This window comes from Phyllobates terribilis, unplaced genomic scaffold, assembly GCF_046119375.1.
Source record: "Phyllobates terribilis strain yellow unplaced genomic scaffold, ASM4611937v1 Scaffold_1__5_contigs__length_1240528914, whole genome shotgun sequence".
Lineage (NCBI taxonomy): Eukaryota > Metazoa > Chordata > Amphibia > Anura > Dendrobatidae > Phyllobates > Phyllobates terribilis.
In genome coordinates this window covers 570,759,113-570,775,538 of record NW_027362761.1, presented here as the reverse complement: position 1 = coordinate 570,775,538, position 16,426 = coordinate 570,759,113, and the positions used below count along the sequence as shown (strand labels likewise).

The 16,426-nt window shown below is 42.8% G+C and overlaps 1 protein-coding gene across 10 annotated transcripts in view; it reads left to right on the top strand.

The window, feature by feature from the left end:
• TCF4 (transcription factor 4) overlaps positions 1 to 16,426 on the top strand; it is a 565,467-nt gene that overhangs the window by 495,541 nt on the left and 53,500 nt on the right. For all 10 annotated transcript variants that reach the window (XM_073681197.1, XM_073681176.1, XM_073681163.1 and 7 more), the window contains one exon: positions 15,462 to 15,529. In XM_073681197.1, coding sequence (XP_073537298.1) covers positions 15,462 to 15,529 — 68 coding nt within the window. The remainder of the gene's footprint in view (positions 1 to 15,461; positions 15,530 to 16,426) is intronic.

Below are 16,426 nucleotides of genomic sequence, written 5' to 3'. Positions count from 1 at the left end.
TTCATTGCACATGGGTATTGTGTAATACTTCATTCCTACAGTGGTGGCGCTGCAGGGAAATGAAACACTTGCTTCCAGGTTTCATCACAGATTACAGCTGGTCACAGCCGTAGCATACTTTATTGGCAAGGGACCTTTCTAACAAGCAGAGAGTGTCCGAGAAGAACTTTTGTAACTTTTTAAGCTCTAGCAATTGGAGAAAAAAAGGATTTGTTTAGTGACTCTATAGTTTGTTTAGTGTCTGGTTTATTTTCTAGGCTGAGTTCATTTTTCCTTGTATGGAGGACTATATGGTGTCCATAATACTGTATGGAGTACTATGTGGGGCCATTATACTGTATGGAGGACTATGTGGTGTCCATAATACTGTTTGGAGGACTATGTGGTATCCATAATACTGTATGGAGGACTATGTGGGGCCCATTTTTCTGTATGGAGGACTATGTGGGGCCATTATTCCATATGGAGGACTATGTGGAGCCCATTATTCTGTATGGAGGACTATGTGGGGCCATTATTCCATATGGAGGACTATGTGGAGCCCATTATTCTGTATGGAGGACTATGTAGAGCCCATTATTCTGTATGGAGGACTATGTGGGGACATTATTCTGTATGAAGGACTATGTGGGGCCATTATTCCATATGGAGGACTATGTGTAGCCCATTATTCTGCATGGAGGACTATGTAGAGCCCATTATTCTGTATGGAGGACTATGTGGGGACATTATTCTGTATGAAGGACTATGTGGGGCCATTATTCCATATGGAGGACTATGTGTAGCCCATTATTCTGTATGGAGGACTATGTAGAGCCCATTATTCTGTATGGAGGACTATGTGGGGTCATTATTCTGTATGAAGGACTATGTGGGGCCATTATTCCATATGGAGGACTATGTGGAGCCCATTATTCTGTATGGAGGACTATGTAGAGCCCATTATTCTGTGTGGAGGACTATGTGGGGACATTATTCTGTATGAAGGACTATGTGGGGTCATTATTCTGTACGAAGGACTATGTGGGCCCATTATTCCATATGGAGGACTATGTGGAACCCATTATTCTGTATGGAGGACTATGTGGAGCCCATTATTCTGTATGGAGGACTATGTGGGGCCCATTATTCTGTATGAAGGACTATGTGGGTTCATTATTCTGTATGGAGGATTATGTGGGGCCATTATTCTGTATGGAGGCCTATGTGGGTCCATTATTCTGTATGGAGGACTATATGGGGCACATTATTCTGTATGGAGGACTATGTGGGGCCCATTATTCTGTATGGAGGCCTATGTGGGGCCATTATTCTGTATGGAGGCCTATGTGGGTCCATTATTCTGTATGGAGGACTATATGGGGCCCATTATTCTGTATGGAGGACTATGTGGAGCCCATTATTCTGTATGGAGGACTATGTGGGGCCCATTATTCTGTATGAAGGACTATGTGGGTTCATTATTCTGTATGGAGGATTATGTGGGGCCATTATTCTGTATGGAGGCCTATGTGGGTCCATTATTCTGTATGGAGGACTATATGGGGCACATTATTCTGTATGGAGGACTATGTGGGGCCCATTATTCTGTATGGAGGCCTATGTGGGGCCATTATTCTGTATGGAGGCCTATGTGGGTCCATTATTCTGTATGGAGGACTATATGGGGCACATTATTCTGTATGGAGGACTATGTGGGGCCCATTATTCTGTATGGAGGCCTATGTGGGTCCATTATTCTGTATGGAGGCCTATGTGGGGCCCATTATTCTGTATGGAGGACTATGTGAGGCCCATTTTTCTGTATGCAGGACTATGTGGGCCCATTATTCTGTATGGAGGACTATGTGGGGCCCATTTTTCTGTATGGAGGACTATGTGGGCCCATTTTTCTGTATGGAGGACTATGTGGGCCCATTATTCCGTATGGAGGACTATGTGGTGCCCATTATTCTGTACGGAGGACTATGTGAGGCCCATTATTATGTATGGAGGACTATGTGGTGCCCATTATTCTGTATGGAGGACTATGTGAGGCCCATTATTATGTATGGAGGACTATGTAGGGCCCATTATTCTGTATGGAGGACTATGTGGTGCTCATTATTCTGAATGGAGGACTATATGGGGCCTATAATACTGTATGGAGGACTATGTAGAGCCCATTATTCTGTATGGAGGACTATGTGGAGCCCATTATTCTGTATGGAGCACTATGTGGGGCCCATAATACTGTATGGAGGACTATATGGGGCCCATAATACTGTATGGAGGACTATGTGGGGCCCATTATTCTGTATGGAGGACTATGTGGGGCCCATTATTCTGTATGGAGGACTATGTGGGGCCCATTATTCTGTATGGAGGACTATGTAGGACCCATTATTCTGTATGGAGGACTATGTGGTGCCCATTATTCTGTATGGAGGACTATGTGGGCCAATTATTCTGTATGGAGCACTATGTGGGGCCCATTATTTTGTATGGAGGACTATGTGGGGCCCATTATTTTGTATGGAGGACTATGTGGGGCCCATAATACTGTATGGAGAACTATGTGGGGCCCATTATTCTGTATGGAGGACTATGTGGTGCCCATTATTCTGTATGGAGGACTATGTGGGCCCATTATTCTGTATGGAGGACTATGTGGGGCCCATTTTTCTGTATGGAAGACTATGTAGGGCCCATTATTCTGTATGGAGGACTATGTGGTGCCCATTATTCTGTATGGAGGACTATGTGGGGCCCATAATACTGTATGGAGGACTATGTAGGACCCATTATTCTGTATGGAGGACTATGTGGTGCCCATTATTCTGTATAGAGGACTATGTGGGCCAATTATTCTGTATGGAGCACTATGTGGGGCCCATTATTTTGTATGGAGGACTATGTGGGGCCCATTATTTTGTATGGAGGACTATGTGGGGCCCATAATACTGTATGGAGAACTATGTGGGGCCCATTATTCTGTATGGAGGACTATGTGGTGCCCATTATTCTGTATGGAGGACTATGTGGGCCCATTATTCTGTATGGAGGACTATGTGGGGCCCATTTTTCTGTATGGAAGACTATGTAGGACCCATTATTCTGTATGGAGGACTATGTGGGCCCATTATTCTGTATGGAGGACTATGTGGGGCCCATTATTCTGTATGGAGGACTATGTGGGGCCCATTATTCTGTATGGAGGGCTATGTGGGGCCCATTATTCTGTATGGAGGACTATGTGGGGCCCATTTTTCTGTATGGAAGACTATGTAGGACCCATTATTCTGTATGGAGGACTATGTGGGGCCCATTATTCTGTATGGAGGATTATATGGGGCTCATAATACTGTATGGAGGACTATGTGGGGCCCATTATTCTGTATGGAGGACTATGTTGGGCCCATTATTCTGTATGGAGGACTTTGCGGGGCCCATTATACTGTATGGAGGACTATGTGGGGCCCATTATACTGTATGGAGGACTATGTGGGGCCCATTATTCTGTATGGAGGACTACGTGGGCCCATTATTCTGCATGGAAGACTTTGTGGGGCCATTATACTGTGTACTGGTTGGCCCACGACTTTGTCCAAGTTTTTCAATTTGGCCCTCTTTGAGTTTGACATCCCTTCTGTAGAGAGTCCTGAGAGAGTCCGTACTGTGGCAATAAGGTAATTGTGGGTATCTGTACCACAGAGGAAGCCCTCATAATGGTTCTGCATCTGCTAGAGAGAGGGGTCCTCCTACTCCTTGTAGTTCTCATTCCCATTTTAATTGGTGTTATGAGCGACTTTTCCTCATTCGAGGTTAGATGGTATGTGATGGTGTCAGGCAGCTGCTGAAAGGGGCCTCATTTTTATCTTTCTAGGTTGCACTGAAAAATGCTTTGCGTTGCTTTTTAGATATAATAACATAGATCAACATTCACATTTTGCAGCGCTGGTCATTGTCCTGAAAGGAGATGATAGACTGCTTCATTACCCAGCTGAATCTCCATTTTAAATGTATCTTACTTCACCATTTTTACCATCTGTATATTAATTATGCAAGCGCGACATTGAATTCTTCAAACTTTCTTTCTTCACATATGAAGTAACCTCACAAGCCTCCAACTGTGAAAACATATTTAGAGTTGGTCTGTGGGGCTGCTTTCATGCATCTGTTGTAATTGATAACAAATCTCATACTGTTTGCATTCACTTTATATCTAGAGCCGTTCTGTGCATAAATCAGTGGTCTTTTTGCATACGGAGACGCTATGAGGGGCCTCTCCATTGCCTCTTCTCGCTTTTTTCCCCCGCTCTTCTCAGTGCTGGGTTTCACCTCCTGTCTCTGGGAGAACAGCAGCTGAGAGTCTCAATGGAAACCGAGCTTGATGTCATAACATAGTGCAGACCGAGGGTCCGACTGCTCCTCCATACAGATAGTGCACTGATAATACGCTATATTATGTCTGTCTTTGTATATTCTTTCAATCCTTCCTTCCATTCCTTCCTTTCTTCCTTCCAATCCTTCCGTCCAATCCTTCCTTCATTTTCCCTACCTTTCATCTAATTTCTCTTTCTTTTTTCAATCTTTCTCTGCTTTTCTCTCCTTTTCTTTCTTCCTTCCTTCTCTCAATCATTAATGATTAATAGTGCAAAACTGTGAGACACCCCTAAACTAACATCACTAAGTCATCCATTTATTTATAAGTAATATAACGTATGTACACAGTGACTGCACCAGCAGAATAGTGAGTGCAGCTCTGGAGTATAATACAGGATGTAACTCAGGATCAGTGCAGGATAAGTAATGTAATGTATGTACACAGTGTCTCCACCAGCAGAATAGTGAGTGCAGCTCTGGGGTATAATTCAGGATGTAACTTAGGATCAGTACAGGAACAGTAATGTAATGTATGTACACAGTGACTCCACCAGCAGAATAGTGAGTGCAGCTCGGGAGTATAATACTGGATGTAACTCAGGATCAGTACAGGATCAGTAATGTAATGTATGTACACAGTGACTGCACCAGCAGAATAGTGAGTGCAGCTCTGGAGTATAATACAGGATGTAACTCAGGATCAGTACAGGATCAGTAATGTAATGTATGTACACAGTGACTGCACGAGCAGAATAGTGAGTGCAGCTCTGGAGTATAATACAGGAGGTAACTCGGGATCAGTACAGGATCAGTAATGTAATGTATGTACACAGTCACTGCACCAGCAGAATAGTGAGTGCAGCTCTGGAGTATAATACAGGACGTAACTCAGGATCAGTAATGTAATGTATGTACAGAGTGACTGCACCAGCAGAATAGTGAGTGCAGCTCTGGAGTATAATACAGGAGGTAACTCGGGATCAGTACAGGATCAGTAATGTAATGTATGTACACAGTCACTGCACCAGCAGAATAGTGAGTGCAGCTCTGGAGTATAATACAGGACGTAACTCAGGATCAGTAATGTAATGTATGTACAGAGTGACTGCACCAGCAGAATAGTGAGTGCAGCTCTGGAGTATAATACAGGAGGTAACTCGGGATCAGTACAGGATCAGTAATGTAATGTATGTACACAGTCACTGCACCAGCAGAATAGTGAGTGCAGCTCTGGAGTATAATACAGGATGTAACTCAGGATCAGTACAGGATCAGTAATGTAATGTATGTACACAGTGACTACACCAACAGAATAGTGAGTGCAGCTCTGGAGTATAATACAGGATGTAACTCAGGATCAGTTATGTAATGTATGTACACAGTGACTCCACCAGCAGAATAGTGAGTGCAGCTCTGGAGTATAATACAGGATGTAACTCAGGATCAGTACAGGATCAGTAATGTAATGTATGTACACAGTGACTCCACCAGCAGAATAGTGAGTGCAGCTCTGGGGTATAATACAGGAGGTAACTCAGGATAAGTACAGGATCAGTAATGTAATGTATGTACACAGTGACTGCTCCAGCAGAATAGTGAGTGCAGCTCTGGAGTATAATACAGGATGTAACTCAGGATCAGTTATGTAATGTATGTACACAGTGACTGCACCAGCAGAATAGTGAGTGCAGCTCTGGAGTATAATACAGGATGTAACTCAGGATCAGTACAGGATCAGTAATGTAATGTATGTACACAGTGACTGCACTAGCAGAATAGTGAGTGCAGCTCTGGAGTATAATACAGGATGTAACTCAGGATCAGTACAGGATCAGTAATGTAATGTATGTACACAGTGACTGCACTAGCAGAATAGTGAGTGCAGCTCTGGAGTATAATACAGGATGTAACTCGGGATCAGTACAGGATCAGTAATGTAATGCATGTACACAGTGACTGCACCAGCAGAATAGTGAGTGCAGCTCTGGAGTATAATACAGGATGTAACACAGGATCAGTAATGTAATGTATGTACAGAGTGACTGCACCAGCAGAATAGTGAGTGCAGCTCTGGAGTATAAGTAACTCAGGATCAGTACAGGATAAGTAATGTATGTACACAGCGACTGCACCAGCAGAATAGTGAGTGCAGCTCTGGAGTATAATATAGGATGTAACTCAGGATCAGTACAGGATAAGTAATGTATGTACACAGCGACTGCACCAGCAGAATAATGAGTGCAGCTCTGGAGTATAATACAGGATGTAACTCAGGATCAGTAATGTAATATATGTACACAGTGACTGCACCAGCAGAATAGTGAGTGCAGCTCTGGGGTATAATTCAGGATGTAACTTAGGATCAGTACAGGAACAGTAATGTAATGTATGTACACAGTGACTCCACCAGCAGAATAGTGAGTGCAGCTCGGGAGTATAATACTGGATGTAACTCAGGATCAGTACAGGATCAGTAATGTAATGTATGTACACAGTGACTGCACCAGCAGAATAGTGAGTGCAGCTCTGGAGTATAATACAGGAGGTAACTCAGGATCAGTGCAGGATCAGTAATGTAATGTATGTACACAGTGACTGCACCAGCAGAATAGTGAGTGCAGCTCTGGAGTATAATACTGGATGTAACTCAGGATCAGTACAGGATCAGTAATGTAATGTATGTACACAGTGATTGCACCAGCAGAATAGTGAGTGCAGCTCTGGGGTATAATACAGGATGTAACTCAGGATCAGTAATGTAATGTATGTACACAGTGACTGCACCAGCAGAATAGTGAGTGCAGCTCTGGAGTATAATACAGGATGTAACTCAGGGTCAGTACAAGATCAGTAATGTAATGTATGTACACAGTGACTGCACCAGCAGAATAGTGAGTGCAGCTCTGGAGTATAATACAGGATGTAATTCAGGGTCCATAGTAGATATGTAATGTATATATAAATTTACTCAATGATATACGCATATTAAATTTAGCTATAATATAATAGTATTGGAAGAGCATACATTTGGCCTTAATATGCTTTATATTGTTTAAATAGATTCTCGACAAACTTGATGTTACATACATGTGATTACTTTGGTAGACGGTTGCCCTCTCTTACCCGCAGTAAGGGGGTGCAGTTTTTTTCTGCACTTCATCTAAAAACGAATTAAAGCTTCTTTAAAATCTTCTTTTCTTGGTGTAAATGTATGTGATACAATGCCATAAAACAGCATCAATAAATGGTCTGGTGATGTAACAGATGGATGATTACAGTTGTGCCTACAAGAGGCGATGGCTGCCACAGTGAAAACTAGCATTTGCTTATCAATCCTCACGTAATGGAGCTGGGAGCCTTGGGCTTTGATTTGAGGTTTTGCAGCCTCTAAGAAACAGTTACCTTATTAAATGGCAATGAATAGGGTTGAAGGACAGAGCAAAGGCGTATCAGATGGTGTGAAGGGTGTGAAGCTTGGGAGGACTCCCGAAGAGTGATATATTGTTTCATATCAGGTGCAGCACAGGAGAAGACTTCATGTGAAGAAATATAGTGAGAGGAGGGAAATCAGATGTGTTTGGGATTTATTGTCAGACATCATCCTTGTCCAACCTCTTCATTTAGTTCAACTTTCTATTTTTTCTTAGCTGCTCTTTTGTTTTTTTGTTAATCTTCACATTCTTTTGCAAATTTCTGGTCTTTGAAAGTAACAAAAATTGGCGGCTACATCGGAGCACTGCCCAAATCATCCCACGGATAAACCCCCCATTCTCTGTGTTTCCTTATAATCTTATTTTTTTTTGCATTTTTTGGCCATGATGGCTGCTCCATACAAGGGGGCAATGTTTAGGGTTTATCTCGTCGGTATCCTAACTCGAGCTCACTAGGAGATATTCATTCATTCATAGATTTTTTTATATAGGGGCTGATTAAAAATGGACTTAGAGAAAGTTCAGGAACCATTATTACAAAAAAAAAAAAAAAATTAACCCCTTAGTGATCACCAATACATCTTTTTACTGACCGGCGATATAAGAGACTATAATCCCCCAACGGGTGACAATCCAGCAGCTATCAGCTGTACACTATATCTGACAACTTGCTGCATCACCAACGATCGGTGTTGGCACCGACTATGGCCTTAAATGCTGTTGCCAATAGTGCCTACGGCGTCTAGGTGGTTAACAGGATGTGGGAGCTTCATCTTTAACCCCATTGGCACCCTGAGACTTTGATCGTGGGGTCCTGATGATTGTTTTGGCAATTCTTGGCCTTAGGGTGGTAAAGATTAACTGTTTCATTACTGTAATGCCACTTTGCATTAATTCCTGAAAAGCACCGGAAGGGTTAATGAACTACCTGACAGCAGTTTTGAATACGTTGAGGGGTGCGGTTTTTAAAATGGTATGACTTTTAGGGGTTTTTAATATATAGGATCCCCAAACTCACTTCAAAACTGAATAGGTCTCTATAAAAAATGAGTTTTGTAAATTTCCTTGAAAAAATGAAAAATTACTGCGACATTTTTAACCCTTCTAAAATGCTAACAAAATAAAATAACATTTTACAAACTGTGCCGATGTAAAGGAGACATGATGGAAATGTTATTTATTATTGTTTTTGTGTGGTATGACTATCGGGATTAAAGGGATAATCATTCAAAGTTTGAAAATTGCTATTTTTTTTACATTTTTGTCAAAATTCTAATATTTGTATAAACAAGCGCGAAACATATCAACCTAAATTTACCATTATCATAAAGTATCATGTGTCACGAAAAAGCAACCTCAAAATCAATGGGATATGTTAAAGCATTCCAGAGTTATTACTACATACAGTGACACATGTCAGTTTTAAAAAATGTTTGCCTGGTCACTAAGGGATTAAATGGAGACTACTGGATAAGCGAGTCATTGCTGTAGTTTTGTAGATGGTCATGTTGGGTTTCCATGCTCTTCTAGAGATCCTAGATTGTCACTCCTTGAGTAGAATTAGATAAATTGTGTATTTATTCATCTCGCCAGACCTGACTCTGTCCTCTGGAACCCCCACTAACATTGCAAACATGGGTCCCACATGCTAGTGTGAATGGAACAATAGTGCCCATGCGGGACCACCGTGCCTATGGAGCAGTGGTCATGCATGCGCAGTTGCGCAGTTCCATTCTATTATTAACAGGAACACTGGACCCCTATTTTGGTGATTGGTGGGGGTCCTAGAGGTTGGATCATCACTGATTATTCATTTATTCCATATGGGTCTTTGAAAGACACATGTGTTACCATTGTACCTATAGACATTGAATGGAGCGGGGCTCACGCATGTGCTCTAGTACTCCATTCATACTGGGGACACTGCATCCACATTGGTGATTGGCGGGATACTCAGTGGTCAGACCCCACTATCATATAGGGTCTATGAGAGTGGTAATGGGCACCACTCCTGTAGACATTGAATGGAGAGGTATAAAAATGAAGGTGGCTCGCAGCACTGCAATATTGGACATTTACAAAGGGCACATAGGCACAGAAAGGACACACCGTCAAAAAAAAAGTTCTAAGGAGTCCACTTGGAAAAAAGTTCAAAAGCTTGCTTGAAAAAGATCTATGACTGGTCGAAACGTCTCATTTATAGCAGAATAAATGCAACCTTGAAGTTTTTTCACCTGAATTGGACGCTGTCTATTTCTTCTAGTGAATGGAGAGGTGTCCACCAATGTCCACTACTACTCTTTTCATACAGGAATCCCATTCTCATGATTGGCTTGGATCGCGGTGGCCTCGATTTGTGGGCATACATTTATCCCCCGTGTTGTGGATCTGACTAGGTCATGCCTTAGTTGCTGTGATGGGCTATAGAAATTTAAAAAAAACTTGGACTTTGCGACTCTTTGGAGCCCAGTTGCGACTACTTCCCCTGCACTCTTACACCTCTGTTGTTGTCCATGTGTCCTACTATTGAGTAAAATTCTTGAGTTTTCTGATCTATTACTAGAACCTATCACATCTAGCTTTGTGAATGTTTCCATATAAACCACATTTTACATTTATTTGCCATTTGTAAAAAAAAAAGAAATCAAAGTCTGAGAAAGTTACTGACTATTTAAAAACCAATGAAAAGGAAGCGTACGCTTACGAGCTGCAATAAATCCATAGCGGCCATCATTTATAGCACTCGATCCCTCTACATTACATGTATTTGCTGGAATAGTAGTCATGGCCCGGTCTTGAAAAATATTTGGTTGACTATCTACATTTACAAGCTTTTCGGGAGCAATAAACTATCCACGACTGTGTATTATTTTTATTCTGGTCAGCCTCCTTTTTGGCTGTTTGCCACCGGCATGAAAGCTGTCTTTAGTCCTCCGCAGTTGATTTTACTTCCCGTCATTTACAGTTGCAAAACTTAAAGCATTGCCAGCCAGGCTCCAACATAGTTTTGTCTGTTTTGGGTTATTCCACCGCATGGTTTACATTAGTCTCACGATTCTCACTTTTTCAAAATGTGTATTGCGTTTGAGCGCTGGTTCAATAGAATTTGAGACACCGAGATCATGTGAGAGGTCCACCGTCCGTGACATGACAATTCAACTATCTCATATGATTTAGTGGCTGACTTGTTTACCACCATTATCATGACTTTTATTGAAACAGTGGGGATCAGAGGGGATCATATTTGATTGATTAGGAGAAACTGGAGGTCTTGGCAATTTCTGTAGACACATTCATTTTGGCATTTTGGGAGTGGTGTTGTGAGGGGTAGAAAAGAGATCTGGTATTAGTGGGGCCGGGTAGAGCATAGCTAACCCTGAGCACTTTATTGTCCATCATCCTGGTGCTAATTCCTTCTCCCAGTGAAGGGATAGGAGGTCCCCCAAGTGCTACAAAAAAGTGTAGTGCGCCTTAAAAAAATGCTCAAACAACTTCCGCACACATTAGATAACTGTCAGAAAAACAATTGTAGACTAATCACTTGGCTGAACACTCTGGTGTTCTCTATGAGCCGCTGCCAGATCCCCCTGTTCTGCTCTCGACTCCAGCATCCTGCTCTCGACTCCAGCATCCTGCTCCCGACTCCAGTGTCCTGCTCCCAACTCCAGCGTCCTGCTCCCGACTCCTGCGTCCTGCTCTCGACTCCAGCGTCCTGCTCCCGACTCCAGCGTCCTGCTCCTGACTCCAGCGTCCTACTCCCGACTCCTGCATCCTGCTCCCGACTCCTGCATCCTGCTCCCGACTCCAGCGTCCTGCTCCCGACTCCAGCGTCCTGCTCCCGACTCTAGCGTCCTGCTCCCGACTCCTGCGTCCTGCTCCCGACTCAAACGTCCTGCTCCCGACTCCAGCGTCCTGCTCCCGACTCCAGCGTCCTGCTCCCGACTCCTGCATCCTGCTCCCGACTCCAGCGTCCTGCTCCCGACTCCAGCGTCCTGCTCCCGACTCCAGCGTCCTGCTCCCGACTCTAGCATCCTGCTCCCGACTCCTGCGTCCTGCTCCCGACTCCAACGTCCTGCTCCCGACTCCAACGTCCTGCTCCCGACTCCAGCGTCCTGCTCCCGACTCTAGCATCCTGCTCCCGACTCCTGCGTCCTGCTCCCGACTCCAACGTCCTGCTCCCGACTCCAGCGTCCTGCTCCTGACTCCAGCGTCCTGCTCCCGACTCCAGCGTCCTGCTCCCGACTCCAGCGTCCTGCTCCCGACTCTAGTGTCCTGCTCCCGACTCCTGCGTCCTGCTCCCGACTCCAACGTCCTGCTCCCGACTCCAGCGTCCTGCTCCCGACTTCAGCGTCTTGCTCCCGACTCCTGCGTCCTGCTCCCGACTCCAGCGTCCTGCTCCCGACTCCAGCGTCCTGCTCCCGACTCCTGCGTCCTGCTACAGACTTCAGCGTCCTGCTACAGACTCCTGTGTGCTGCTCCAGACTCCCTGTGTCCGCCTCCAGACACCCCATGTCCTCCTCCAGACTTTTCTGGCAACAGCTTATGTCCAGAGAGGCAAAAGGATCAGCCCCTAAAATTCAGCAGTCCAAACCCTTTTCTCTCCAAACAACAAGGTCAAAGAGAAGTGGCTATCTTTCAGCCTTTGACTGACATTTGACAAGACTGCTGGCAAAACATGCCTGTCTACGTTGCGTTGTAGTGAAGAACCCAATGGGAGCACACATCTCCGTAGACCACAAGATGACATACAACACAACTTATTGCTCATGTAATAGAAAAGTACAACATGATCTTTTAGTCTCTCCTTTTCTAACTCTAAAGTGCTACAAAACACCTACCGGGAAATCAAGACCTTACCAGGTTGTGGTTGAAATCCAAGTGCCCACAACATAAATTAATTGTAAGATAATCTGATAGATCTACAACATCAAACATGGCATACAGGTTTTGACTAGAGTACCACTTGTGGAATCATACCCATACACTCTTCTAACTTCTATAGATGTTTCCGATCTCCAAGACTATCCATTCTTATCTTTGTTGGGTGCTTCAGCTCGGGTTCCACCACTCGCTTTAAATGATAGAAATAATCTACAATTGAATACTAACCCATTATGGTAATGATCACATTTAACGCTTATGGTTTAGTGAGCAGTAATGTCATTAAATCAGGGGGAGGCTTTATTAACTTAACATCGACTCTGCCATCAACTGTGTTCTATAACGAAGATCTAAGGTGGACAAACTCAAGATTGTTTTAAAGTAACCCAAAAAGGCAAAAAAAATATTCAGAACCCATAATGGCCATAAATACAGTATAGTTCACTAGTTTATTTTTTGTTTCTTTTATTTTTCAAATTATTTTTTTTACCAAATATATACATTTTTTAATTTTTTTCTTTATCTACTCACATGTTGTAGAATTTTTTTCATTATTAAATTATGATTTATTTTTTTTTATTCAATGAATTCTGTTCTTCTTAAATAGCTGAGATTTCCTTTACAGCAGCCATAGGCCTATAGGATCCTCGGCCAGGAAATTACATCTACATTGTGAGCATGCTCTGTGACATGTGCAGAGGTCACAATGCAGAGAGAGGGAGGATGAGCTGAGTTTTAACATCAGCTATCGTCAGTGGTGGACCTGTTTTCAGCCTCCAGCAGTCTCACCTTTCATTCTAATCCTTTCATTCTAAGCCACCAGAAACTGAAAAGTTAAAGGAAGTGAAACATTCATTAAAAATATCCTACTTTTTTCTTGATCTAAAAATCTTGATTTAAACAATAGGTAATTTCTAAATAATACATTGTCTCTAATGACCATAGTCTAACACCTGAAGACATAATGTAATCATGTACAGTCTTGTTTTTGAGTGATATGTATGCGGAGCACATTTTAAGTAGATATGCTCTAGGAAGGATGCCCTATATAGTCATTCCTCACCTTGAGAGTCCAACCTAATAAATGTCTCGTGCAATGTGAAGGATTTGAGGTTGGTGAGATTTGGGCTATGTAAAAATACTGACCTCATCTATAAACTTGATAAATTACCAAAAAATAGTGGAACTTACCAAAAAGTTGGCTTAAATTAGAAGCACTGCAAAAGTTTGTCTGAGAGATCTCTGAAGTCCTACCCCAAATTTCCTTTTTTTTAGCTCTTCCAACTTAGCTAAGAAGTTTAGTCTTGCCATTAACTTTATCAAATATTTTAACGTCATGCCAAGTATTTACGGTAATTTATTATACCATTAAAGACCACAGAGTGTGCCAACCAAAGATGGACCTCTGATCAAGTGAACAGGGTCAGCTACTTTTTGGCTAGGACTTCCCAACAAGAGTCCATTGTCTTATAATATTGAAAAGCGCTTGACAAGAACTTTGTTCCAGTGTAACTACTGTGAGATAGTTGTAAACATTGGACAATATTATGTTAACCAACTTGACCTCCCATGACATCAGATGGCACCAAAGTAGGGGGTTGATTGAGACAATCTAGAATGAGATGTGTAATTTGAAGGTGGCTGAAATGTCTTAAGTCATGACAGTCTGCTGGCTCGGATGTTGACCTTTGCCGGTAGGATTGTGATGGAATTGTCGGTCCTTTTAGACAGTAATAGTGATCTTTTGAGATGGTGTTAGGCAAATCTTGATCTTTATGGAGACCATAGACATGAACTTGAATCATAGCTCAGTCTAATCATGCGGCGGTATAGAAATGTAGATTGGTCATAAGCTAAAGTTGATCAAAAAGTTTTGGCGGATCCTGGTCTACCAGCCATGTCAATATTCTAGAGTTCAAACCTCCTCCTACCTACCAGAATCCCCAGCTCCTCTTTTGATTAGTAGGCCCGGTGTGATGTGATGCGTGCATCATGCCGCAACGATGATGTCACACCTGGTTTAATATTCAGAGGAGGGGATGCCAGCAGGTAGGAGGAGGTTTGCACGGCTTTGGACTACCAATGTGGCTGCTGGACCATAGTCCTGCAAATCTAATCTAATGTGACCTGAATCTGACGATTTTATTATCAAGGTTTTATGGAGTTTTACGTTCCCCCGATGTTGGGGATAAACAAGGATCAGGTAGTTGGTTTTCAAGATGCCCAATCCTTTTGATAAGCCACCACCAAGTTGTTTGACAGCAACTGTCCATTAATAATACATGGAAACAAGTAAAAGCATGTGTCCGGGTGGGTCAGCAGGAATAATTGTCACCGGCTGTTTGACCACCCTTAGCTTTGGAAATCAGCCTACATTGGTAGACCGTCCCCCATAATATATCATTGACAATGATTCTTTTCGGAGCTCTCGGAAGGTAAATTCGTCCTCTCACAAGGAGGGTCCAACTTATCTGTTCACTGGAGAAGTTCATGAATGTGATGATCTCCCACCCCCCAGCGTGGAGAATCTAGGGTTGCCCGGGCATCAAATGCCATAATTACAACATAAGTGACTGAGTAACCTGCCGAGTTTATATTTTGCTCATACAAATGTAACATGAATATATTTGACATCTACCTCGGCAAACAAATTAATGCTAATTAAAGATTAATGCGATATAATTAGCATTAAAATGCGATTACATTATGGGTAAGTGGACCAGGAATAGACACCTGTAACGTGCCTCCCTGCTTCTTGTAATACTCCCGCTTTTGTTTTTGCAGCAAACAGAAGCAGCGGAGCAGCGGGAAGCTCGCAGACCGGAGATGCGCTGGGAAAAGCTCTGGCATCAGTAAGTGCCTGACGATTTCCAGTATTCGCTGAGGTTTCTTGGCGACAGTTTGACATGAAATTTGTGGATAAGTAAGAATGTAGCAGAGCTGAGCCTGTCATTGGCATCGCTCAGGAGGGTTTCTCATTGTTATCGGCTTTTTCTGCTCAGCTCTGCAACATCTGTACATAGAGAAGTAGGAAATGTGATTACTACTTCATTAAGTTGATCACTTCTGTAGCTATTCTAGATGTAATTAGGTAAACCGGACTAACAGGTTTATCGTTAATGGTTTAGTGACAACCAATATGGCTGACGTTACATCCAGGTGACAACCAATATGGCTGACATTACATCCAGGTATCAACCAATATGGCTGAGATTACATCCAGGTGACAACCAATATGGCTGACATTACATCCAGGTATCAACCAATATGGCTGACATTACATCCAGGTGACAACCAATATGGCTGACATTACATCCAGATGACAACCAATATGGCTGACATTACATCCAGGTGACAACTAATATGGCTGACATTACATCCAGGTGACTACCAATATGGCTGACTTTACATCCAGGCAACAACCAATATGGCTGATATTACATCCAGGTATCAACCAATATGGCTGACATTACATCCAGGTGACAACCAATATGACTGACATTACATCCAGGTGACAACCAATATGACTGACATTACATCCAGGTGACAACCAATATGGCTGACATTACATCCAGGTGACAACCAATATGGCTAACATTACATCCAGGTGACAACCAATATGGCTGACATTACATCCAGGTGACAACCAATATGGCTGACATTACATCCAGGTATCAACCAATATTACTGACATTACATCCAGGTGACAACCAATATGGCTGACATTACATCCAGGTGACAACCAATAT